The 25,585-nt window shown below is 32.1% G+C and overlaps 1 protein-coding gene across 1 annotated transcript; it reads right to left on the reverse strand.

The window, feature by feature from the left end:
* Positions 1–3,474: 3,474 nt before the first annotated feature.
* LOC122296403 (thylakoidal processing peptidase 1, chloroplastic-like) lies at positions 3,475–7,324 on the reverse strand. The gene is made up of 6 exons (XM_043106068.1): positions 6,197–7,324; positions 5,346–5,414; positions 5,184–5,252; positions 4,893–4,979; positions 4,702–4,769; positions 3,475–4,451 (listed from the first exon to the last, which is right to left on the reverse strand). The coding sequence occupies exons 1-6, from the start codon at positions 6,887–6,889 to the stop codon at positions 4,331–4,333; spliced, it is 1,107 nt and encodes a 368-aa protein (XP_042962002.1). The 5' UTR covers positions 6,890–7,324; the 3' UTR covers positions 3,475–4,330.
* Between the last annotated feature and the right edge of the window lie 18,261 nt (positions 7,325–25,585).

The following is a 25,585-nucleotide window of genomic DNA, read 5'->3' on the forward strand; positions in this document are numbered from 1 at the left end:
GTACAGTGAACAAAACAAATAGATCAAATTTAACGATACACCATCACGCGGGTTCTCAATCTTTTCATCGCTTATCAAAAAAAATGGTTAGTTCTTATTGTCTCCAATAAATCTTAATATATACACTTTTTTCGTATAAATTATGATATTAATTTTCATTTGGCAGCAAGAAGAAAATCCTACTGATTATGATCTGACCCAATTGTATGCTAAAGCACATAAAAATCATGATGGTGTTTGGAGCAATCCTGAGGCAGAGGCAAATTATGTAAGTTTAAGTTTATTTAATTTCATTGTCTAAATATATTTTTGTTACATATACTAATTTTAATGTTTTTCTTTTTCCAGGACAAGATGATATCTCTTAAAGATACTGTTGCGGATCCATCTGATGAATCATCTGTCAACGATGCTCAAATCTTTTCTCAAGTTCTTGGATCATGTTCTGGATATTTGAGGGGCTTAGGACGTTGCGTGAAGCCATCCTCAACATCTTCATCATCTTCTAAAGCCAGATCGAATGACGACAACACTAAAAAATTAGAGGAAGCTGCACTTGAGATAGAACGATTGAGATCGAAGGAAAAAGAGTTGTTAACCCGATTAGATCAAGCAGCAGATTTAGAAGCAAGATTAGAAGAGAGGTTACAATTAAATAACCAAAAAATGTTTGAGCAATTTCAATTAATTATGTCCCAAAACCCTATACCACCACCACCACCACAATCATAATTCATTTGTTTTTTTTTAATAACCTTTAATATTTACGATGTTTGTAAACATTTGAACAATTGATATATATAGATTACAATTTGTATTAGTATCAATTTCATTTTGTTTGATCAATGCCGTTTGAATGGTAAATTACCATTTATGCATACATTCGAACAAAAACATATCCATTCGAACCAATAAATTCTCATTCAAACAAAAATATACCCATTCGAACTTACCGGGAAATAGAATCCATGCGTTCGTTCGAACAACTAAATATTCATTCGAATAAATTCATTTCTAAAAGTCCGTTCGAACAGAAGATTTCTGTAAATAGATTATTTGTTCGAACAGTTAATATTTTTCTTCGAACTAAAGTCGCTTACGAACTTTTTTGTTCAAACGGACTTGGTCAGATATGGTTATTGGTTCGAATTAACATTTCATGTTGTTCGAACAAAAATATTTCCGTTCGAACTTGATTCTGAGACGACATTTTTTTGTCTCAGAAAAAATTTCCCGTTCAAACGGTTTCGACCGGTTCCGCCCAATTTCGTCCCTAAAATTACTTTTCGGAGACGAAAATCTCGTCTCCGAAAACTTTTTGAGACAGCCTTTTTGAGACAAAATAGAGAAGAAATTTTTTCATCTCCAAAACTTTTAGGGACGAAATTTCCATTTTTTGAGACAAAATTTTTTGTCTCAAAAAATCATCTCTTGTAGTGTCTTCTTCTCCTTCCTTTTAGGATTTGCCCTAGTGCTAGACTGCCAGTGGCCACTATCCTCTCTTCTCTCTCCTTTCCCTTCTCCATTTTCCCTTTTTCTCCTCGTCCTCTAAGATGCAGAAAACTTCTCTTCATTGTCGTTAGAGACCTACTGCAGGTGGCTACAACCATGGGTGAAGTCGTTATGGGTCTGTAAGTTTAATGACCCACAACTTTGACCATGGATCATACAGATCTACCCACAAATCACTAAAGATATGTGCACAAATCTATATGAATGACTATTGCCGTGGCCCGTGGGTCTGTGCATAATATGAAGATTTGTGCAATTTGCCGATTTCTACTTGGTTTTGTTTATTTCTTTGGTTTGATATGTAATTTTGTAAGTTTGATTTAGTTTTTTGTTGGATTTGTGAGATTTTTCTAATCTTTAAATTTGCTTGGTTTGATTTGTAAGTTTATTTTTGTTTTTGTTTGGGTTTATAAGATCTATAACTTTACTTTGTGCAATTTTGTTAATTGTTGGAATATTCAAGCCAATAATATATAAGAAAATAAATATTTCATAAACAATATCCTGTATCTTGTAGATGGCCCAGCCTCCGGACTCATGAAAAATAAATAAATAAATAAATTAGTAAACATTATCCAAACCAATAACATATAAGAAAGTAAATATTTCATTATTTAAGGAGTCAAATATTAATATTAATATTCCATCCCAACAACAATAAAAGGCATAAAAAAGTAAATACTTAAAAGAATTTGAAAATAGAATTCTGGCGGCCGGGCTCCTACATTATGGATTTTTCAATATACTTAAGTCAAATATACTTGTAAGATCTATTATTGTTTGGATTTGTAAGAGGTATAACAGCAACTTGTAAAAATACTTACAGAATTCTGGCGGCTCCTATATACAGAATAGCCATTCCTCATTTTTGGAAGACCATAGTTCTGGCGACTGCTTTTAAAAGGCTTTCCAAATGTTGTTTTCTGCAGTTCACTATGGGGCTGAATCCAATATATGCTTGGAGGAGTATCTACTCTACGTACTAAGAAGGTATTAGCAAGTGGTTTTATGGAGGGTGGAGAATGAGAAAATATTTGAATTTGGCATGATAATTTGTTACCTTCTTCATAAAATTAGAGGATTATTTCTCCTTTCAACTTTTTAGATCCCAATGCCCAAGTTAGTGAACTTGGAAAGAAGGAAACTCATCCTTGGGAGGTAGATTTTAATATTATTTTGTGAATTCCTGATCTTAACCCTCAATATCTCAATGATCACATTGCATGGGGAGTACAAAGAAATATGAATTCTCGGTGAAGAGTGTCTATTTGGCAGTGATGCAATAAAGTAGCCATGGAGATGAAGTCGAAAGTTTTAGTAGGAAGAAAACAGTAAATATTGGATCAAATTATGGAATATGAATCTACCTAACAAAGCAAAAACTTTGCATGGCATAGAGAGCCTGTACTGAATCATTACCAACAAAAAAGGATTTGCTGAAGAGGGGTCATCACAAAAGACATATATATGGGACTTCTTCAGTACAGCAGCTGAAAACAGCAGTCATGCAATTTATATCTCTGCTCCAAATCAGACATGTATGGCATGATAGATGAATCCTTTTGGATTAATCAGTAAACTACCTCTGGCTCTGTGATTTTGGATTTGATTAAGGGTACAAAAGAGGAAGATCTGGGGAAAGTTTTAGCCATAGCATGGGCAGTGGGGCATTGTATGAATATGAAAATACACAAATAATCTACTTATTGGGATGCAAAGCAGATCATAGACTTACTTTTATGAAAAAGTAACTTCACCAATACTCACTTCCTTAATCATTAAGTAATATAAAAAATTTAAAAAAAAAATCAAATACAAAAATAGTAATAGATGGGTTGTAATGGAGTAGTAACTCTATCATTTTCCCCTAGAGCTATTTACTATCTAGAAGGAAACCCCCTAGATGCAATCAGCCTATGGATCTTGAGCATTCTTTCTTTGGTCTACAGCCTGAGACAGTTATTAGAGACAAATCTCTTGTTCTTTAGGCTGTCCTACTCCTGTATAGTCTAATGAAATGAAACAAGGTTTTGAAGTACATCAAGATAATGAGACCAAATGATTGAATATGTTCCTCTGTCCTTTTTTACGGACAAAGCCACACAGCAACATTGAGGCCTGCTCCACCAAAAATAGGACAAGGCAAAATTACAGCAGCAAAAGTTGATAGAAACAACAAAAAAATAGACATTGATTACAAACTTGGTCTCGACCCACAACATAGAAATAACAAGGGGAAATTGCAAGCACTGAGAACCACCGACCAGCCAGCCAAGGACATTTTTTAAGAGGAGAGAGGGATAGCTCCTTCCCCAACAGCGTAGATAATCTGCCTGCCTGCCTCACTTCACCAATTCACCATCAGGGCAACTTTAACCAGGAGAGATGGAGACTTTCCAACCGCATTCAAGTGGATAGCAGCACCAGGCCCCAATCCTCGACTCCTCAACTGGTAAAAAGTGCATTCAACTCCCCAACAGATAATATAAATGCATATTCAGGACTGAGTGAAAAACTAGATGTCTTTGTCTTTGTCTTCATTCCTTTCTTCCCACCATTTTGTTAAAACAAAGGTTTAAACACGTCATTACATAACAAATATATCTATGGCCGCAGATGGACCATCAAAATGGAGATCAATGGACAAGGTGCCCATAACGAACCAATCCAAGTTAACCAGGCATTATGATGAGGAAAGTCTGAATATTCACAACTCCTCAATAATGAGGTAAAAGAACGAAAAAACAATTTCTTGAATCACCATCTAGATGAAATAGATGTCACCAAATATCTCCTCCTTCAGGCAGAGGGCAGTATGTCAAGACAATGCTACAGCATCCCTTCCCACATGAGGTTCATGTAAGGTGTCTGATACCTTGGATGGAGGCCAATAACGAAAAACTGATCTACCTACAATGTTTTTTATTGGAAGTGGACCCCTGTTGACAAGGTAAACAAATCAACGAGTCAGGAAATACATTCAAAACCGAAAAACATACTATTGGACCAGAAATAATCGAAATTATGTTAATCTTCATACATCTTTATATAATTTCCCTGAATAAGATTTTAACATAAGCATGTTTGCAATATTTGTAGAAGCCACAGGCTGAAAATGCTTCTTTCCTACCTAATTCAACATATTCTCAAACCAAAAAATCATCAGCTACACAAAGTTTCCAGAATTACCAGTTGTGAGAGTCAAAACTGTTGTTTCGATTGTCTCCCATCACAAATACATAACCTTCAGGAACTAGCTGCAAATAAAAAAAGAGTGCACAAGGCTCCGTTAACAAATGCAACCAAAGCTTTGACCATGTAAGAGATATGTCACAGATCCATAAAGGAAAGAGAAATTGATGATGAGAATGTTGCTTTACCACTGGATCCATTTCATAAGAAAGTGGCTCTAGAATGAAATTTTCATCTGGAACAACACCATTAACATATAATTTCCCATCACGTACCTATAACATAAAAATCCAGACACGATTGAAGATGTTAGAGATAAAGGTACAGAAAGTGTTTTTTTTTTTTTTTTTTTTTTTTGAGAGAGAGAGAGAGACATATATATGAACTTAAAGAAAAAAATGATAAAAGGAAAAGAGAAAAACTAAGACCTCAAGAAGTAAATGGAATAAATTAAATGTCAAATGCACATGAATTCTTACTTCAACATAGTCTCCAGCCTTTGCCACCACTCGTTTGATGAACACATCGCCGGAACTAAAACCAACTTCCTACAAGATGCAAACAATTCACAAAATCAGCAACTCCCAATCAATCGAGACAACATTTCTTAAAGACATTTCAAAGTACTTCACACGTCATACCTGTAAGATTTGAGGTGCCTTAAAAATTACTATATCAGAAACTTCAGGCTTCCTGAAAATGTATGAAACCTGTGGTATAAAAATAAATAAATAGAAAGGCATTAAAATCAGCTTACAGTCATAAAAGGCCTAATGTATTATCTCAATATATATATATATATATATATTTTTGATGTCGGGGAAGCTCTCCAAGGCAGGGCCCTTTGGACCCACCCCTGCAGAATAAACCCCGGTCCTGTGCACCATTTCATATATTTTATATTTTATCTTTAGCCCGTGCATCGAAAACAAAATGAACAGCTTTCAGTCTCTAGATACCACTTAAAATGCTAAGAACCGTGCAAAATATTTGAGAATCCATGGCAGGCCAAAAGCCAAATTCGATTTTTTTTTCTTTGTTAAGATCCAAAAAGCCACTATATGAATTAATCAAACGTTTTTCCGCAATTATAACAACCACAACACATCATCAGAACCTTAATTAAACACAACACACCATCGAAACAAAAATGTCGCATCTTTGTTCATTTTTAGAAAGAAAATTGTCAAGTCATTCAAGAAATATAACTAGGCCGTAAGCTAACCCCAACACAAGAAATAAATTTGAGAGTAAAGCTAACCCCATGCGCACTTTAGGCGCTGACAAGCTCTACGAAGAAAAATAAGAACTTGCTTGTTGGTTTAAAGTCAATCGCATCATAGAATTCTGATCACAATCAGCAACAACAATTTAGCCAGGTACATACCCAATCAAGTTAGAATCTTTTCCCAAAATTACCCCCCCCCCCCAAATCAAGAGAATTTCTTATATAAAAGTTCATTTTCGAGTTAAAGAGTTCAGTTGGACGCACCTTCTCGGCTAAAATACGGTCGCCCACATCCAGCGTAGGGAACATAGAAGAGGACGGGATTGACCTAGGCTCCGCCAAGAACGATCGGAACAACAAGCTCACAGTCACAGCAGTGAACATAGCTTTGGCATCCTCTGAACAGAAATTCAATATCCTCGACAACCAACCGCTCTTCTCCAACGACTTGTGTTTAAACTCCGAACTCTCAGTCTCCACAACCTCACAACACTGTGTTCCACCTTTATGCACAAGCCCACTAGCCGACTCGTTACTTCGCCCCTTCGATCCCTGCAAGAAGGGCAAAACCGACGACGCCTTAATAGGCGAAATACTGAAGACGCCGAGTGCCGCGGCCGATGTACCCGACGAACAGGCCGTCGACTTCATCAGCGAAAACAAGCCCAGCACAATCGGGCTTTTGCAATTATCACGGAGAATCTCCCCGGCGAGAGTGGAGTGCAAAGAAGCCGAATTCTTTCCCCAGCACTTATTCGGCTTCTGCCGCCGGACATCGGATCGGTAATTGCGCACCGAGTTGGATGGGTCGAGCTCAGACTTCTGGTTGTGACCAAATATCCGAGACCGGATCCAACACTCGTTAACGGTGCGGCAAGTGCCGACCCGAAGGCCGGCGGAGGAGGCAAGGTTTTGGGCAACATAGCCAGAGAAGCTCAAGGTAACTCGAATAGCCATTTCTACGATTTTGAATAGCAAGATGAAGATTTGGTACAGTGTGGCTTCGGCAACTAGCAAAGACAATTCAGGAAACCCAAAAATCCAAGAAACTCCATTAACCCAAAAACCGACAGAAAATCGGAGAAGGGTGGGTGGAATTGAGAGTAGAAGCTACGGCGGGGATAAGGGAACGGACGATATGGGGAATTGCGAAATCGAGATCGTTAGGGTTTGGTTTGAAATTGGATTTGGGGGGCGAGAAATGGTCCTGAGCCGCGAGGACGCTCAAGACTCGGGGGCCGAATCAATGTGTTTGGACGCGAAGGAAAATCAACAACGTCGACGACACCCAGGGTCTGGGTTTAATAGACGGCGGCTATGTTCTAATGCCCAAAACGGGCCTTCTTGTCCTTCGTATTTACGTTCTGCCTGAGGCTTTTTTTTTCCTTCTAAGTTGGAGAAGAGAACCGTTAGGTCTACGGTCTTTATAACCATGAAAAGCGAAATATTGGGTTGTATAATAAAAATAATTAATGATAAGAAGAGGTCTCAAATAGGCAAGTTTTATATCATGTTTTTACAAAAACATGAGTCATATTAATAAAAAAATATTTTTTTTACACTTTTTTTAAATCAAATCTACTTTCTCATAAAAATTTATATAAGACTTATCTATTTAAAATTTGTACAAATTATTTCTTTATAAAAATATTTACAAAAGAGAAGTTATTAATAAATATAATTGTGCCAAGTATACAAGTCTAGTCTCCTTTTAGAAAAATGATATTTAAAATTATAGAGTGAATAAGCATCGCGTATTTTTTTTTAAAAAATAAATAAATATGAGATTTATTGAAAAAATTAAATTTTTAATAATGAATCTTACTTTTTTTCAAAATGAGTATCTTGCCCAATCCAAAACTGTATCGAATATTACTCCTTTTTTTAATGTAAAAAAAAAAAATTACTTTTGTTTTAGTGGCATCCACCATGTTTTTAACAAATGTCTTGCATAAGGATTATAAATATAAGACTTGTACTTAATATTACTTTTAATTATAAGTTGTTTACCCATATCATCCCCCAAACAAGTTCAGAAAGTAATTTTTTTATAATTCTTATTTAATAAGATCAAATAATTTTCTTGAAAGAAATAGAAAAAATGCTCAATACTATATCCTGTTGGGATTATTTCCTTTCTACAAATTGATGAAGATATCAATTTTTAAATTTATTATTTTTAAAAAATGACGAATGATTTCAAAATTGATGACATAATCTCAAACTTAATACACAAAGTTTTCATTAAATCATTACATAGATAGAAAGTACAAAAGGAAAAAATTAAAAAATAAAAATCTAATTTGTACTTTCAAACTGTAATTTTTTTAAAAAAAATATTTTAAAAAATAATATTATATTCAATCGTAAAATATACGAGTTTTATGATTTAAAATATATAAAAATGATTGTATATAAAATTTTTATTCGATAAAAAAGAATAATTACTGTTAAAAATTAATTTCGTCGTTCAAAAGATGGTCGGATCGGTCTAGATTTGTAATTCGATGCAAGACAGAGGGTCTTGTTGGTGATTAGACTTGCTTTATTTGACTTTGACGAGAAATAGCTTTTTACTTTTTAGCCTTTTCGCGTCAAGTTCCGGGCACTTTCCTGCTAACCAAACATGGAGGAAAGTGCAGGCGACAGAAAGACAGTAATAACCCTCGTTCACATATGTACAAACCACAGATACAGTGAACCTAGTCGGACATATTGGACAATTAACTAAAAGTGTTGAGAGCCACTTTGACTTGGTATTCAAATCTATTTTATAATAAATAAATAATTACAATTTCATAATTTATTTAAATTCCTCAATTGCCAAAAGTTGTCCTTATTTTAATAATTTTTCGTTCCACAAAGAAACTTTTCAATTAATGAGTAATTTTTTTTATTTAGATGTTGACTGTTAATATATGTTCCAGATTCAATACAAAGAGATTGAAAATCCAATATTTAATTGTGAAAAATGCTCATAGAAAATAATAATAATATAAGAGTATTATTAGGATGCTGCCTTGAAGTGACCACTATTAATATATTGATAGTTATTTTTTTAATTAATAAATAAAAAAAATTAAATATATAAATCTTCAAAATGAATAGACAACATGAAAAGGTAAAGCAACATTATTCTAATAATAATATTGAAATTCTATCAAATATTAGAAGTTATAACATAGAGTTTGTCCATGCACTTAGCCAGAATTTTACTTATATGATAAATGTTTACTTATTCAAGGGCTTTATTTATGTAAAATTATGTGATAATTTATGACACAGAAATTATATGGTATATATTTTGGGAAAAAAAAATTATACAGATATAGAATGTGCAAGTCTCACATACTTATTTAAAAAATTAAAATAAAAAAAATCTGATGAGATCCACATTAAAAATATAAACTTTTTCATTATAGACCTCACTTTTAAGAAAATTTATATACCTTAAAATTATATCTAACAATAAATGATCAAGATTTGAATAGATACTCTCATGATGATACGTAATTTATTGATTAGATAGATATTGTTCCTCTTGATAAAAAAAAATAAACGAATTTCAAAAGCTCTATAATGTCTACAAATTTATATGTCTACCATAAGAGAAATGAGGATACGAGTAAATCTACATATAATTGTAAAGTATATAAATATTAAGTAATTGAGCACGTTATAGTTATACAATTCATAATTACAAATATTTTTTTTTTTTTAAGAAGAGAAATGATGATTTTTACATCATACCAAATCACACGTACTAATATCGTAGAGATTAGTGGTTGTCTATTTAAGTGATAAAGCTTTAAACCTATTTAAAAATTATTTTTGTTATAAAAATTTAGAGTTCTTTTTATTTTTATTTTTATATTTTATAAATCGATAATTGTTTTCAACATGACACGTGAACTTTTAACCCTCCTTTGGAAAATTAATTAACGATAGGATTGCCGGGAGGCATACACATGCCACATGTCTGTTTTCGATTGGCTGATGCACATCATCCAGTATGCCATGTCAGCCAATAAAAAATTGGCAGGTGACGGGTTACTGTCGTACGACAATCTCCCAAAGGGTTGTCAAAACCTAGGTCTCGATTGATAAAGAAAAATAAAAATATAATTACTGATTTTATAATTAACTCAAATTCTTAAAATGAAAATATTTTATTCATAAAAAATTATATAAAATTAAATTTATAAATTAATATAATTTAATATAAAAATTAATATAATTTAATATAATATCTCAAATTATAAAATTATTTTTATTATAAATTAAATTTAATATATCTCATAAAATTACATTAACTTATAAATTTATTTGAGTCGATAAGATATCTCGTAATAAAATAAACTATATTTCTGTTTTCTCACTTGAGTAACACCCACGACTGCCTCTAACTCCTTTCTTGAATATTAGAACGTGGGCAAGAGCGATTCATGGAATGACGGAAGCGCATACCTCAGCCACATATAGATGGTTTTGAATGAAAGTAAGTCAAAAGTGGCTAAGAGACATGATTTAATATAATCTGTGAATTACGGTTATATATAATAAGATATCACATTAATGTGATAGTCCCTTTCTGCTCTGGTAGCCATGATTTTCTATTCCTTTTAGAACCACCTTTTCATCTCCATCCTCAGGGTTAGTTGAATCCCCATTTTTATATATTTTTCTTCCTATTAGACTCCTTCCAGCTTTATGCAGACTTTATTATCAAGTAGATTTTGGTGTAAAGAGCTCCTCTAGCAAAATAAGAATTTGGTTACGTCACGTCGGGCCTCGAAGGATCGGGAACACTCTAATAATTAACTGAGAGTTCCCCACTTAATCCGTCTTCTTTCCTGTAGAATGGCCTTTTCATAGGATTTTCATAAATGGAGTTCATAGATGTTTGTCGTGTGGCAAGACTTCGAAACTGATGGAGAACTGCATTAAAGTGGTTGTTTTCTAAAAGTGAGACAAGGGATCTTCGGAGAAAAATATGAAATAAGAAATTTGTAATTTTATTTACATTCAATTTTACATATTCATGTGTGTACTTTATTAATATGATTGACTGTATTATTTTTTTAAATATAAAATAACTGTTTTGACCAATTACATTAATAGAGTGTATAAAAAATACGTAAATAACTATAATATAATTATTTGTGAATAATAATTAGATAATTTAAATTAAGTATTTATTGAGTTTTAGAAAATGAGAGAAAAAAAGTTGAATAAAAAATATTATAAAGTTAAAATATTATTATAATATAATTTTTTAAAAACTAACTTTTTATATCTTCTTTTTTAAAAACACATAAAACGTATCAATTCAAATCATTTTATTATTATTTATAAATTATTTTATTATTATTCACATATCATATTATCTCATCTTACTATTCAAACGAGGCTTAAATCATATCTTAATCTAACTTAACATATTAAGGAATCTACAATCGTGTAGTGTATGTAGTTGGAGATAATTTGGTCCAAATTTACATTATACTTTTACAGAAGAACCCACGAGGCACTATTTACCTCAATAACTTCCCTTCTTTTTTTATGAAAAAACATATTATGTGCAGTTACCTCAATAATTAAAATAAATAAATAAACTAAATCCCATTCAAGAATTCATGCCTACTTTCAAATTATTGAAAATTGACTACTAAGAATTCTCTAGTCTTGTAATTGTTGCTTTCATATTAAGGTATATTCAAAACAAAATGTCTCCCAAAAATACAAAAAGAAAATATAAAAATTCTAGATTCCTTCTACTCTTTTATATTTGTACTTTAAATTATTATTATTTTTCTTTTATTTTTCAAATAAGCTAGGTGGCACCACATTGCCACATTAAAAAGACATAATAAGTGGTATAAATTGGGGGGCATAGTAACATTTTCTTAAGTATTAAATTATGAAATAAGCTCTCTCTCGTAAGACACCAAGGGCTCCAGAATTTGGGAGGAGGACTAGGCTTTCTTCTCCTCCTCTCTCTTATTCCCTCTTTCCGTCATTCACCCATCTTATCTATCAAGATTTCTTTGACTTAGTTATATTTTGCTTTCTTTAAGGCTGAAAATGACATATCTATAATTTTTCGGTAACTCCCGAGAGACACGTGGGGTATAAATAGATTCACAGATCAAAATTTTTAAGAGAAAAGTGGTGGTTTTGCAAAAATCACTACAAATGATTCTCACGCGCTACCCACATCTGCATGTCATCCTCACGCGCCACCCATTCTGGCAACTATTCTTGATACACGCAGCAAATCATTAAACTCGGCACTACCAGACCTTTCAAATTTGACCTTTGTGGCTAAAAGGAGATAAATGTGTTGCCTTCACTAGCTTTCACAGATTCTAAAATCTATTAGAGATGGTCCAAACTATAATCAGTCTTTTTTCGCATATATCTTACTGCTGTCATTTTTTGTTAATTCAAATAAAAAAGAGTTTGTCTCTCAAACGTTTGTCAGTAGAGGTTGAGTCTTATTTTCTATGAAGGTGAATTTAAGTCTCTGTTTAGACAAAGAGTATTGTCTCTTGAACATTTGTCTATAGAGAGTATCAAATATATTGAAAACTAGACTAGCTACAAAAGGAAATAGTGTACTAGTTGACTCGCTTAAAAATAAGTAGCACAAAAGCTATCCCAAGGCAGGAGGATGTCACGTAATAATTAGGAATAAATTACTAGATTGTCTTCTCAGGAAAAGTTACTACTAGATTGTCTTCTCAGGAAAAGTTACTTAAATCAAACTCGTTTAAAATAGTAAAAATATTCACAAAGAGAAAAAAAAATAATGGTATGTGCAATGGATGGAAGAGTGCAACAAGAATGAAAAAGGCACTAGTCATATAGTAGATTCATATTTTTAGATTTTTGAATGTCAAAATGAAATTTAAAAGACTAATAAATTGAAATTAACAATCACAGAATCAAATAAACTGAATAATCTTAATTAATCTAAAAATTAAACAATAAAACTGAAATTATTTAAGTCCTAATTAAATTTTAATAAATCTAATATGAAATGGAACTAAGAGATTAATAAAACTAAGTTAAAATTAAACTAGATTATAAAGTAATTAACCAAATACAAACTGAAAATTAAAAAGTCCCAAAATCAATATTTTAGAGTTCATCTTTGTATCCAAATCATAAATTCTCGAAATTAATGCATAACAATTATAATTACTATTAAATGAAAGCTTAAAGAAGCGAGAAAAATAAATAACAGGAAGTAAATAAACAGCAAATAAATTATCTAAAATTCTAAGCCAAAAATCTCAAAAATATTTCATAAACTTTAAATTGAAATTAAATAAAAAATAAGGAATGAAAAGAGCAAGTCAATTGAATGGAGATGAAGATTAAAAATAATGGAAGAGGATAGACTATAGCAACAATTGAATCTCTCGAAGAGTTTTTCAACAACGTTGTAGTATGAGTGAATGCCCAGTGAAAAAATAGTGTGTTAAAATAAATATCCAAAAAAATAATATTTTGTGCAACTTGAAAATGAATGCTGAAGACTTCAGAGAATTAATTGATTTTTTGTGCGGCGCCTAATGCTCAGAGAGATCTCATATATGTGCAGCGCTCTCTTGCTCCTGGAGGAAAGAATTTTTGCCATGCAAGTCTTCAAATTTCCAAAAGCTAAAAGTCATCCATATCCCCATATCCAAAAGCATGCGGCACTCCATTGCTCTTAAGTGAATAAAATAATCTCCTTCTTCTCTCTCTCTTTTTTTTTTTAGTTTTTAGTTTTTAGTTTTTTTTTTTTTTCTTTTGTTTTTTTGCTTTAGGTCATAAAGTGGTGCGTTTCTGTCCAACTCAAAAGTCTCCATGTTTGTCAAAGTCTCATTTTTATTTATTAGCCTACATAAAAAAAATTAAAAATAAAAATTAGAAATAAAATAAAAATAAAAAATAAAATATCAAAAATATGTTATACATGTAAAGAAACATTGTCTAATTAAATTACAAGTTATAAAATTAAACATAAATTCATGCTATTAATCAATTTAAATCACAACTCAGATTTATACATCTTAATCATTTTTCCATCTAAAACCAATAATAATATAATGAAAGAATTAAAATATATTAATTCTAAATGTATAAAAATATACAATATTTTAACTTAATCACACCCCCAACTAGCATTTTGCTAATCCTTGAACAAAATAGTGAAACTTTATTTAAGATGAACATTGCATAAAGATCGAGATTCAAATAAAAACAATCAAACACAATTCCAAATTCTCACAAAAGTGATACGTTACTACTCAACCCCAGGGGCTATAACCACTAAGACTATCTCAACAATCTTTCACATAGAATTGAGACAAATGTTTGATAACTCAAATCTGTGTGTGGAGCTAAATTGGCTGTGTATTCCTCATTATTAGCCATGATTTGTTATAGGATTTTTCAACCTTAAGATTTATCATTGCTAATTCTAACTATCTTAAAGCCTAAAGGACTAGTAGTTTTCACACCAACTCTATTTTTAAAGGTTGAACACTCAACCCCTAAAATATTGGATAACTGTTTCTAACCCTTTTATTTAGGAAAGTTCACTAAGTCGCCTTTATTCTTTTTTTTTTCTAATCTTTTCAAATCTCTTTTTTTTTTTCTTTTCATTTTCTTCTTCTTCTTCTTTTTTTTTTTTTTAAGCATGGCTTGGTAATCTTGCAGTTTACTTCTCCTGTGTTAAATCAGTGAATAGTAAATAAGAAACACTACAAGCGTAAGCATGTACAAAATATCCTTCAAAATTTACCCTTCGTTCTACAAAAATCTTATATTGTCTCATTTCAATAAATATAGCATCATAGTATTTCAAGCCACACATCAACAAAACATGATGCATAAAAAATAATGTTCTATGCTTAACCTTGAAAATAAATTTTCACAAAATGATTCTGCTTAACTATTCCACCAAGATGTTCAGATTTTACAAAATACCAGAAATAGAGTGTACGTCAATCATATATGTATCAATACACATCATATTAAATTTTTAAAATTTTCTTTTTAAATCTGTGCACATACGCTACCCCCAACTAATGAGAGATATGGTTCTCAATTAATCGAATGAAAAAAAACAAAGTGTACAGAAATAAGCAAGCAAAAAAAAAAAAAAAAATCAACATGAAATATAAAATTAAAGCAAAATAACAAATAATAATAATAATAAATTCAAGTCAAGAAAACTGTAAAGAGGAAAAAAATCAAAAAACTTCCCTGGAATCTTGCACAAGCAAGATCTCTTCGTGTGGATCAAAGACCTTCAGAAATAACTTTAGACGTTATCTGTTGACAGTGAAGCAATTGTCATTTTTCGGATTGACAAGCAATTGTACAAGCAATTGCCGTGAGATTGAACATTCTTTACAATGTACGGCCCTCTCCATCAGGATTTCAATTTATTAGGAAAAATATGTAAGCGAGAGTTGTAAAGAAGAACTTCCTAGCCAAGTGTAAAATGTTTTGGATGAATTTTCTGATCATGTAGAATTTTCATACATTCTTTCGCCAGCTGAGCGTTGTCATAAGTATTGCGTTGTCATAAGTATTTCGACGAGCTTCATCGAATTCATTGATGTGCAATTTTTTGAACTCTGAAACTTCATCAAGTGACATGTTTACATGTTTTATAGCCCAAATAGCTAGATACTGAATATCAACAGGTAAATAACAAGGTTTACCATAAACTAATCGATAAGGAGACATCCATAAATTTGTTTTAAAAGCTATCATATAAGCCCACAAATCATCAAGAAGCTTAACTGACCAATCTTTCCTATTAGAATTGATAGTTTTCTCTAAAATGATTTTTATCTTTCTGTTTGCCAATTCTGCTTGCCCATTTGTTTGAGGGTGATAAGGGGTAGAAACTCGATGTATGATACCATATTTCTTCATGAGTGTAGAAATGGTTTGTTGCAAAGATGAGAACCCCATCACTTATGATAACTTTGGGTATGCTAAAACGAGTGAATAGAGATTGCAAAAATTTTAGGATAACATGATGGTCATTTGCTTTGCAAGAGACGTCATCCACCCATTTTGAAACATAATCCACAGCTAATAAAATATATGTATCTCCAAAAGAAATTGAAAAATGTTCCATAAAGTCTATTTCCCAACAATCAAAAATTTCTAATGTAAGAATAAGGGAAAAAGGCATCATGTCTCTTTTGCTAATAGATCCCAATTTTTAACAAGGCTCACAAACCTTACAAAAATTATAAGCATCTTTAAACATGGAAGGCCAGTATGCTTTACAAAATTTTAGCGACTATTTTCTTTGCTAAAAAATGACCACCACATATACCCATATGACAAAATCTCAACACCAAAGAAAACTCATAATCAGGAATGCATCTTCGAATCAATTGATTCGAACAATATTTGAAAAGGTATGGATCATTAAAGTAAAAGTGTCGTACCTCAGAGAAAAATCAACGCTTATCTTGGGTGGACCATTCAGAAGGCATTCGCTCAGTCACTAGATAATTGACTATGTCAGCATATCAGGGAGCTCTATTAATCATAAACAGCTGCTCATCTAGAAGACTATCATCAAGAGAACGGCTGACATTTGAAAATGAGGATGATGACAATCTAGAGAGGTAGTCAGCTACCACATTTTCAACTCCTTTATTGTCTTTAATGTTGATATTGAGCTCTTGAAGTAGTAGAATCCAGTAAATCAAGCGTGGTTTTGCATCTTTTTTAGCCAAAAAATACTTAAGAGTAGAGTGGTCAGTGAAAATAAGAACAGAAGAACTAAGAATGTAAGTCCAAAATTTATCAAGTACAAAAACCACCGCAAGCAATTCTTTTTTAGTATAGTATAATTTTTATAGGCATCATTCAAGGTTCTACTAGCATAATAAATCACAAAAGGTCTATTATCTACACGCTGCCCCAAAACAGTTCTTAAGACATAATCACTTGCATCTGTCATGATTTTAAAGAGAATGTCCCACCATGGGGGTTGCATAATAGGGGCAGTGGTAAGCGGTTTTTTTATGGGTATAACAAGTTTTTGGCACTCATCAGTCCAAACAAATTCAATATCATTTTGTAAAAAAGTGCACAAAGGTTTTGCAATATAATTGAACCCTTGAATAAATTGCCTATTAAAACCAGCATGACCAAGAAAAGAACGAATATCCTTAACCGTCCTAGGGATAGGAAGTTTAGATATTAATTCAATTTTTGCCTTGTCGACCTTTATACTTTCAAAAGAAACAATATATCCCAAAACAATGTTCTAAGTAACCATAAATTGGCATTTTTCACAATTAAGTAAAAGATTTTTTTCCTCACATCTCTAAATAATATGTGCCAAATTATGCAAAAAACTATCAAAAGATTTTCCAAAAACAGAGAAGTCATCCATGAATATTTCACAAATATCATCAATCAAGTTAGAAAAAGTACTCATCATGCATCTTCAAAAAGTAGCTGGAGCATTACACAAACCAAAAGGCATTCTGGTAAAAGCAAAGGTGCCAAAAGGACAGGTGAAAGTGGTTTTCTCCTAGTCCTCAGGCACTTCAGCAATTTGATAATAACCAGAATATCCATCCAAGAAGCAATAAAATGCATTACCAACCACTCTTTCTAAAATTTGATCCAAGAATGGTAAAAGAAAATGATCATTCATACTGGCTGAATTAAGTTTTCTATAATCAATGCACATTCTCTAACCAGTAATCATTTTAGTTGGAATCAACTCATTTTTATCATTTTTGACAACAGTTAAACCAGATTTTTTTTACACCACTTGAGTTGGACTTACTCACTTACTGTTTGAGATGAGATAAATGATACTTGTTGAACCCAAGATTTCAAGTTTTGTGTAATTATATATTTACACATGGATTTTGATGATAACAAATAAATTCAAAGAATAAAGAAGTCTCAAGCTCAAGTTATCTACACAATGAAGTCAAGCACATCAAGGAAACAAGCATGAACAAGAAGGGAACAAGTTCACATTAAAATTATAGAGTAATGTTGTAAATCTCTTCAAAATTCAAAATTACGATTAATGCTCAAAATTAATATTTTATCATAAAGCATTAAAATACATTTTCCACATGTGCATGAATATTTTTGAAAATTAAATTTGAAAATTTTGAAAGATGATTGATTGTCATCTTTTGCATGTGCATGCCTTGATTAAAGGGTTGAACTTTGAAAATATTAAAAATGATTGATTGTCATCTTTCACATGTGCATGTTTTATTTGAATATTTTCAAAAGTAATTGATGCTTTTTTAGACTTATACAAAAAGTAGATGATTTTGTTTGAAAAATTTGAAAAGTAAAGTGTGTTCATTTTGTCATATGCAAAAAGTAAAAGATTAGGTTTGAATTTTTTGAAAATGAAAAGTGTGCTCATTTTGTTATATGCCAAAAGTAAAAGATTAGGTTTGATTTTTTTGAAAAAGTGAATGATGTTGTCTTTGACAATTAAAAAAGAAGAACCTTTTATTTGAATTTTTTGAAAAAGTGAATGATGTTTTCTTTGACATGTGAATCTTTTTAAATTTGAATATGAAGTCTCATATGCCTATAAATAGATCATTTGAGAGTGTCACATTCACAACACCAAGAGCATACAACATTCATTCAAAACTTTCATTCTCTCTTCTCTAAGCATTGAGCCTTAATCCTTGTTCATTTTGAGAGATATAATTTGCGCTGTATTGTTCTTATTTTACTCATTGAGGAGAGTTTTCTGATAACCTACCCACTATCAGCTCTTGTATCAGAAAAAGGGTGTGTATAACCCTTGTGTGTGTAGAAAGTATTCTACACGGGAAATAGTTGAATCACCACGTGTAAGGTGATTGCAAGTGTAGAGGGTGTTCTACACGGATCCTTTGTAGCGGTGTTGTTCAAAGGTGTAATAGGTTTCTATCTCCACCTGAAGGAGATTGAATAGTAAATTTGGGAATCCTCAAGGGGTAGCTTGAGGCGAGGACGTAGGCAGTGGGACCGAACCTCGTTAACATACTGAGTTTGCTTCTCTCTTACCCTTACTCTTTATATTTATTGTTATTTCATATTTTGTTTATATTTTATATTATATATTTGATTTATAATTGTTATTTTTTTAATACAACTCAATTCACCCCCCCTCTTGTGTTAATCATCTGGGCAACAATTGGTATCAGAGCTAAGAGCTCTATTATAAGACTAATTATCTTTTGAGTTAAGATCTTATGGCTAACATTTCAGTTTCGTTTGGTGAAGGTCAATCTAGCAGCCGGCCTCCACTCTTTTGTGGAGATAATTACTCATTCTGGAAAGTTAGAATGAGAATATTTCTTCAAGCTCAAGGTAGAGAAATCTGGAAATGTATTGTAAATGGACCTTATATTCCAACAAAAGTGGTTGATGGAGTAAAGGTCAAAAAGGAAGAAGAATAGTTTGATCGTGAAGACGATAGACTTTATACTTTGAATTTAACTGCTATGAATTTATTATTTAATGCTTTCAATGGAAATGAGTTTAATAGAATAATGACTTGTGCTACGGCAAAAGAAATTTGGGATAACTTGGAAGTTACTTATGAAGGAACTTCGCAAGTCAAGGAATCAAAAATTTATATTCTTACTCATGAATATGAAATGTTTAATATGAATGATGATGAATCTATTTCTAGTATGCACACTCGTTTTACTAACATCATAAACAGCTTGACAACTCTTGGCAAAGTTTATTCCAAGGTGGAGATAGTAAGAAAAATTCTCAACTCTCTACCAAAACGCTGGGAATCAAAAGTGACAGCGATTCTTGAAGTTAAAGACATCAAGAAGCTCGAAGTCAATGAACTCATCGGGTCACTTATCACCCATGAGTACACATTGAAAAGAGGAGAAGAAGAATGAAAGCCAAAGAAGAGCTTAGCACTTAAAGCTGTTCCTCATTAAAGTGAAAGTGATGAAGATGAGGAAAATGAAGATAAAGATGAAGAAGTTGCGATGATAACAAGAAGAATTCAGAGGTTCTTGAAGAAAAATAGAATTCCTCCAAGGAAATCTTTCAAAAAGTTTTCCAAGAAAGATTCAGGTAAAAATGACACTTTAATTTGTTATAAATGCAATAAACCTGGTCATATCAAACCAGATTGTCCTCTGCTAAAGAAAGATCGAAACAAGGGCAAGAAAGCAATGAAAGCTACATGGGATGATGATTCAAGTAGTTCAGATAGTGAAGCAAGCAATGGAGAATAAGCAAATCTTTGTCTTATGGCTAAAGATGACATTGAGGTATGCATGAAGTCTTCCACAAGTAAAAACAAATGGTTTTTAGATAGTGGATGTTCAAGACACATGACGGGAGACAAGACTAAGTTCTTTGATCTTAGATCTAAAGACGAAGGACACGTGACATTTGAAGATAATTCGAAAGGGAAGATCATGGGAATAGGTAAAATTGGTAATGAATCTTCTCTTATAATTGAAGATGTTCTACTTGTTGAAGGTCTAAAACATAATCTTTTAAGCATAAGTCAATTATGTGATAAAGGATTTACAGTTACTTTCAAAATGGATAAGTGCATTATTTTGAATGATCATGATTGTAATATTTGTTTTATTGCTTTTAGAAACAATAATGTTTATACAATTGATTTTGAAGAAATTACCTCACAAAATACTATTTGCTTTTCAGCTCAAAATAAAACTAGTTGGTTATGGCATAGAAGATTAGGTCATGCCAACATAGAACTTATTTCCAAACTATCAAAAAATGATCTTGTGAGAGGTTTACCAAAAACATATTTTCTTAAAGACAAAATTTGTGATGCATGTCAATTTGGTAAACAAACAAAAACTTCTTTTAAAACTAAGAAACATATTTCCACTACTAGACCATTGCAACTAATACACATGGATCTTTTTGGACCAAATAGAGTTGCAAGTCTAGGAGGAAAATATTATGCATTTGTTATTGTTGATGATTTCTCTAGATATACTTGGGTCATCTTTCTTGCTCATAAAGATGAGGCACATAATGCCTTTACCAAGTTATGCAAGAGAATTCAAAATGAAAATGGCTATACTATTTCAAGTATCCGAAGTGATAGGGGAAAAGAGTTTGTTAATAAAAATATTGAAACTTTTTGTGATGAAAATGGTTTTGTGCATAATTTTTCTACTCCTCGAACTCCTCAACAAAATGGGGTAGTAGAGAGGAAAAATAGATCTCTTCAAGAGATGGCAAGAACAATGCTCAATGAGAACAACTTGCCTAGTTATTTTTGAGCCGAAACGGTAAGTACTGCATGTTATGTTATAAATAAAGTTATGCTAAGGTCTAAGTTAGATAAAACCCCCTATGAGCTTTGGAATGAGAAAAAGCCCAACATTTGTTACTTTCATGTATTTGGATGCAAATGTTTTATTTTGAATGACAGGGATAATTTAGGCAAGTTTGATGCAAAATCTGATGAAGGTATCTTTCTCGGGTATTCTACTAATAGTAAAGCTTATGGAGTATTCAATAAAAAGACTTTGACTGTACAAGAATCTATGCATGTAGTATTTGATGAATCTAATTCTTCACTCTCCAATAAATCTATTGATGAAGAAACAGGAGATATAAATAATACGGAAAGTCTCAATCTCAACAAAGAAAAAAACAATAGAGGAAGTTCAACATGGAGCCATCAGGAAAGATCATCAAAATTTAATACAAGATGCAACCAAACAGTGGAAATTTGTGAAAGATCATCCAGTGGAACAAATTTTGGGAGAACCTTCACAAGATGTAAGTACTCGATCATCTCTTAGAAATATTTGCAATCATACTGCTTTTCTATCTCAAATTGAACCCAAAAATATTGATGACGCACTTCTTGATGAATCTTGGATTCTAGCTATGCAAGAAGAGTTAAATCAATTTGAAAGAAATGATGTTTGGACACTTGTTCCTAGACCCAAAAATCATACTATTATTGGAACAAAATGGGTTTTTAGAAACAAGAAAGATGAGTCTGGAGTCATTACTAGAAATAAGGCTCGACTTGTAGCCCAAGGTTTTAATCAAGAATAAGGAATCGATTATGATGAGACATATGCACCTGTCGCAAGATTAGAAGCTATTCAAATGCTACTTGCATATGTTTGTTATAAAGATTTCAAACTTTTTCAAATGGATATTAAAAGTGCTTTCTTAAATGGTTTTATAAATGAAGAGGTATATGTTGAGCAACCTCCAGGTTTTGAAAATCATATTTCTCCAAATCATGTTTTCAAACTCACAAAAGCACTATATGGACTTAAACAAGCTCCTAGAGCTTGGTACGAAAAACTTAGTGATTTCTTGATTGAAAAAGGTTTTTCAAGAGAAAAAATCGACACAACTCTTTTCATTAAATATGAAAATGATGATATTCTTTTGATTCAGATTTATGTTGATGATATAATATTCGGTGCTACTAATGAAAATATGTGTCAAGTTTTTGCTAAGACTATGCAGAAAGAATTTGAGATGAGTATGATGGGAGAACTTAGATTCTTTCTCGGATTGCAAATTAAGCAAGTAAAAAGTGGGACATTCATCAATCAATCAAAATATATTAAGGAATTACTGAAGAAGTTTGGCATGGAAAATGCTAAGGAAATCGGAACACCAATGAGCCCATCAACTAAACTTGATAAAGATGAATCCGGTAAGCCAGTTGACTCGAAAATATATCGAGGTATGATTGGTAGCTTATTATATTTAACAGCTAGTAGACCAGATATTATGTTTAGTGTGTGCTTATGTGCACGCTTTCAATCATCTCCAAAAAAATCACATTTAATTGCAGTTAAGCGCATTCTTAAATATCTTAGTGGTACAATTAACTTAGGATTATGGTACCCTAAGCATACATCTTTCGATCTAATCAGCTACACAGATGCAGATTATGCTGGCTGTAAAATAGATCGAAAAAGCACTAGTGGAGCATGCCATTTCTTAGGTCATGCATTAATTTCCTGGTTTAGTAAAAAACAAAATTCTGTTGCACTATCTACTGCTGAGGCAGAATATGTTGTTGCGGGTAGTTGTTGTGCTCAAGTTCTCTACATGAAACAACAACTTGAAGATTTTAAACTCAAGTATAATCACATTCCAATCAAATGTGATAATACAAGTGCTATAAATCTTTCAAAGAACCCAATACAACATTCTAGAACTAAGCATATTAAAATAAGATATCATTTTCTTCGAGATCATGTGCAGAAAGACGATCTAGTACTAGAATTCACAAACACACACGATCAGTTAGCAGATATTTTCACAAAGCCTTTACCAAAAGATAGATTATGTATGATCAGAAGAGAAATAGGTATGATGCATGCTATGAATATCTCTTAAAAGATAGACGAGAATCAATAAAAATAGAGATAGATTTTTTAAATACTTTTACATAAACTTAAGATTCTTAACCTCATGTTTGAGACGCTCATTCTCTTCATACAATATCATGTCATTCTTATCCATGGGAACCAGCAAGCGGAATGAAGAATCTAATAAAGATTTCAACTGTTTATTCTTCTGCCGAATGATTCCTTCCCTTGTATGAGACTCTTGAACAATTCGTTGAAGTACAACAATTTGTTCTTTGAGCCTTTCAACTTCATGATTTTTGACTTGTAGCCATTGAGAAAAAGCAACAATAGAGAAAGAGTAGCGAGTCTCAAGACTCACCAAGTCATAAATAGCATCAGAATCTGACTTCTTAGTCAGATTATTATTTCCTGCTGCAATATGGCACCAATGGCAGCTGCCAAAAGGACATGAGGTTGAGATGCAGAATGCCTCATGGATGGATCTAGAGAAATGTTATAAGAATGAGCTATTGAGAAAAGAATAGAAGGCTTAAAACGAGAATGTTGAAGGAATACAGATGAGTTATAGAGATGAGATGAAAACTTGATGCGAATTGGATGAACTTCAGGATTGATTTTATAGAGATAGCATAAAGAATAAGACAAGCTATCATCCAAGTCAAAGAACAATGTATTTTTTCCCGATCGGTGAAAATGACATTTTTTAGAAACTCGGAGCCTTCAATCTCGTTTGTCAACAACATCAGACGATTTTTTCAAATCTCTAGCCGCACTTGTCGGGTCACGGACGGATGAAATTTATTTATTTATCTACAGTGTCTACTAACGCACCGTTTTTTTCAGGTCCATTTACTTGTTGCGGATCCTTTTTAATGATGCCAAAAGGAGGAGAAGTGTTATACTAGAACATTCACATTGTTTGAATTGCTAAACTTATTATATATATTTGGAATTATATTTATACTTTTGCTTGAAAAACCAACGCACATTCTCAGGGGGAGCTTAAGTATTAATACAGGTTTCAGGTTCTATCAAGTATTTGTCATCATAAAAAAGGGGGAGATTGTTGAACCCAAGATTTCAAGTTTTGTGTAATTATATATTTACACATGGATTTTGATGATAACAAATGAATTCAAAGAATAAAGAAGTCTCAAGCTCAAGTTGTCTACACAATGAAGTCAAGCACATCAAGGAAACAAGCATGAGTAAGAAGGGAACAAGTTCACATTAAAATTATAGAGTAATGTTGTAAATCTCTTCAAAATTCGAAATTAGGATTAATGCTCAAAATTAATATTTTATCATAAAGCATTAAAATACATTTTCCACATGTGCATGAATATTTTTGAAAATTAAATTTGAAAATTTTGAAAGATGATTGATTGTCATCTTTTGCATGTGCATGCCTTGATTAAAGGGTTGAACTTTGAAAATATTAAAGATGATTGATTGTCATCTTTCACATGTGCATGTTTTATTTGAATATTTTCAAAAGTAATTGATGCTTTTTTAGACTTATACAAAAAGTAGATGATTTTGTTTGAAAAATTTGAAAAGTAAAGTGTGCTCATTTTGTCATATGCAAAAAGTAAAAGATTAGGTTTGAATTTTTTGAAAAGGAAAAATGTGCTCATTTTGTCATATGCCAAAAGTAAAAGATTAGGTTTGATTTTTTTGAAAAAGTGAATGATATTGTCTTTGACAATTGAAAAAGAAGAACCTTTTATTTGAATTTTTTGAAAAAGTGAATGATGTTTTCTTTGACATTTGAATCTTTTTAAATTTGAATATGAAGTCTCATATGCCTATAAATAGATCATTTGAGAGCTTCACATTCACAACACCAAGAGCATACAACATTCATTCAAAGCTTTCATTCTCTCTTCTCTAAGCATTGAGCCTTAATCCTTGTTCATTTTGAGAGATATAGTTTGCGCTGTATTGTTCTTATTTTACTCATTGAGTAGTGTTTTCTGATAACCTACCCACTATCAGCTCTTGTATTAGAAAAAAGGTGTGTATAACCCTTGTGTGTGTAGAAAGTATTCTACACGGGAAATAGTTGAATCACCACGTGTAAGCTGATTGCAAGTGTAGAGGGTGTTCTACACGGATCCTTTGTAGCGGTGTTGTTCAAAGGTGTAATAGGTTTCTATCTCCACCTGAAGGAAATTGAATAGTGAATTTGGGAATCCTCAAGGGGTAGCTTGAGGCGAGGACGTAGGCAGTGGGGCCGAGCGAACCTCGTTAACATACTGAGTTTACT

Source organism: Carya illinoinensis, chromosome 15 (genome assembly GCF_018687715.1).
Source record: "Carya illinoinensis cultivar Pawnee chromosome 15, C.illinoinensisPawnee_v1, whole genome shotgun sequence".
Classification (NCBI taxonomy): Eukaryota; Viridiplantae; Streptophyta; class Magnoliopsida; order Fagales; family Juglandaceae; genus Carya; species Carya illinoinensis.

Coding starts and splice junctions, on each gene's coding strand:
- LOC122296403 (XM_043106068.1), bottom strand. CDS start 6,889: ATGGCTATTCGAGTTACCTTGAGCTTCTCTGGCTATGTTGCCCAAAAC. Junction 4,980..5,183: donor AGGCTGGAGACTATGTTGAA/GTAAGAATTCAT, acceptor TTTATGTTATAG/GTACGTGATGGGAAATTATA. Junction 4,770..4,892: donor CTTATGAAATGGATCCAGTG/GTAAAGCAACAT, acceptor TTTTATTTGCAG/CTAGTTCCTGAAGGTTATGT.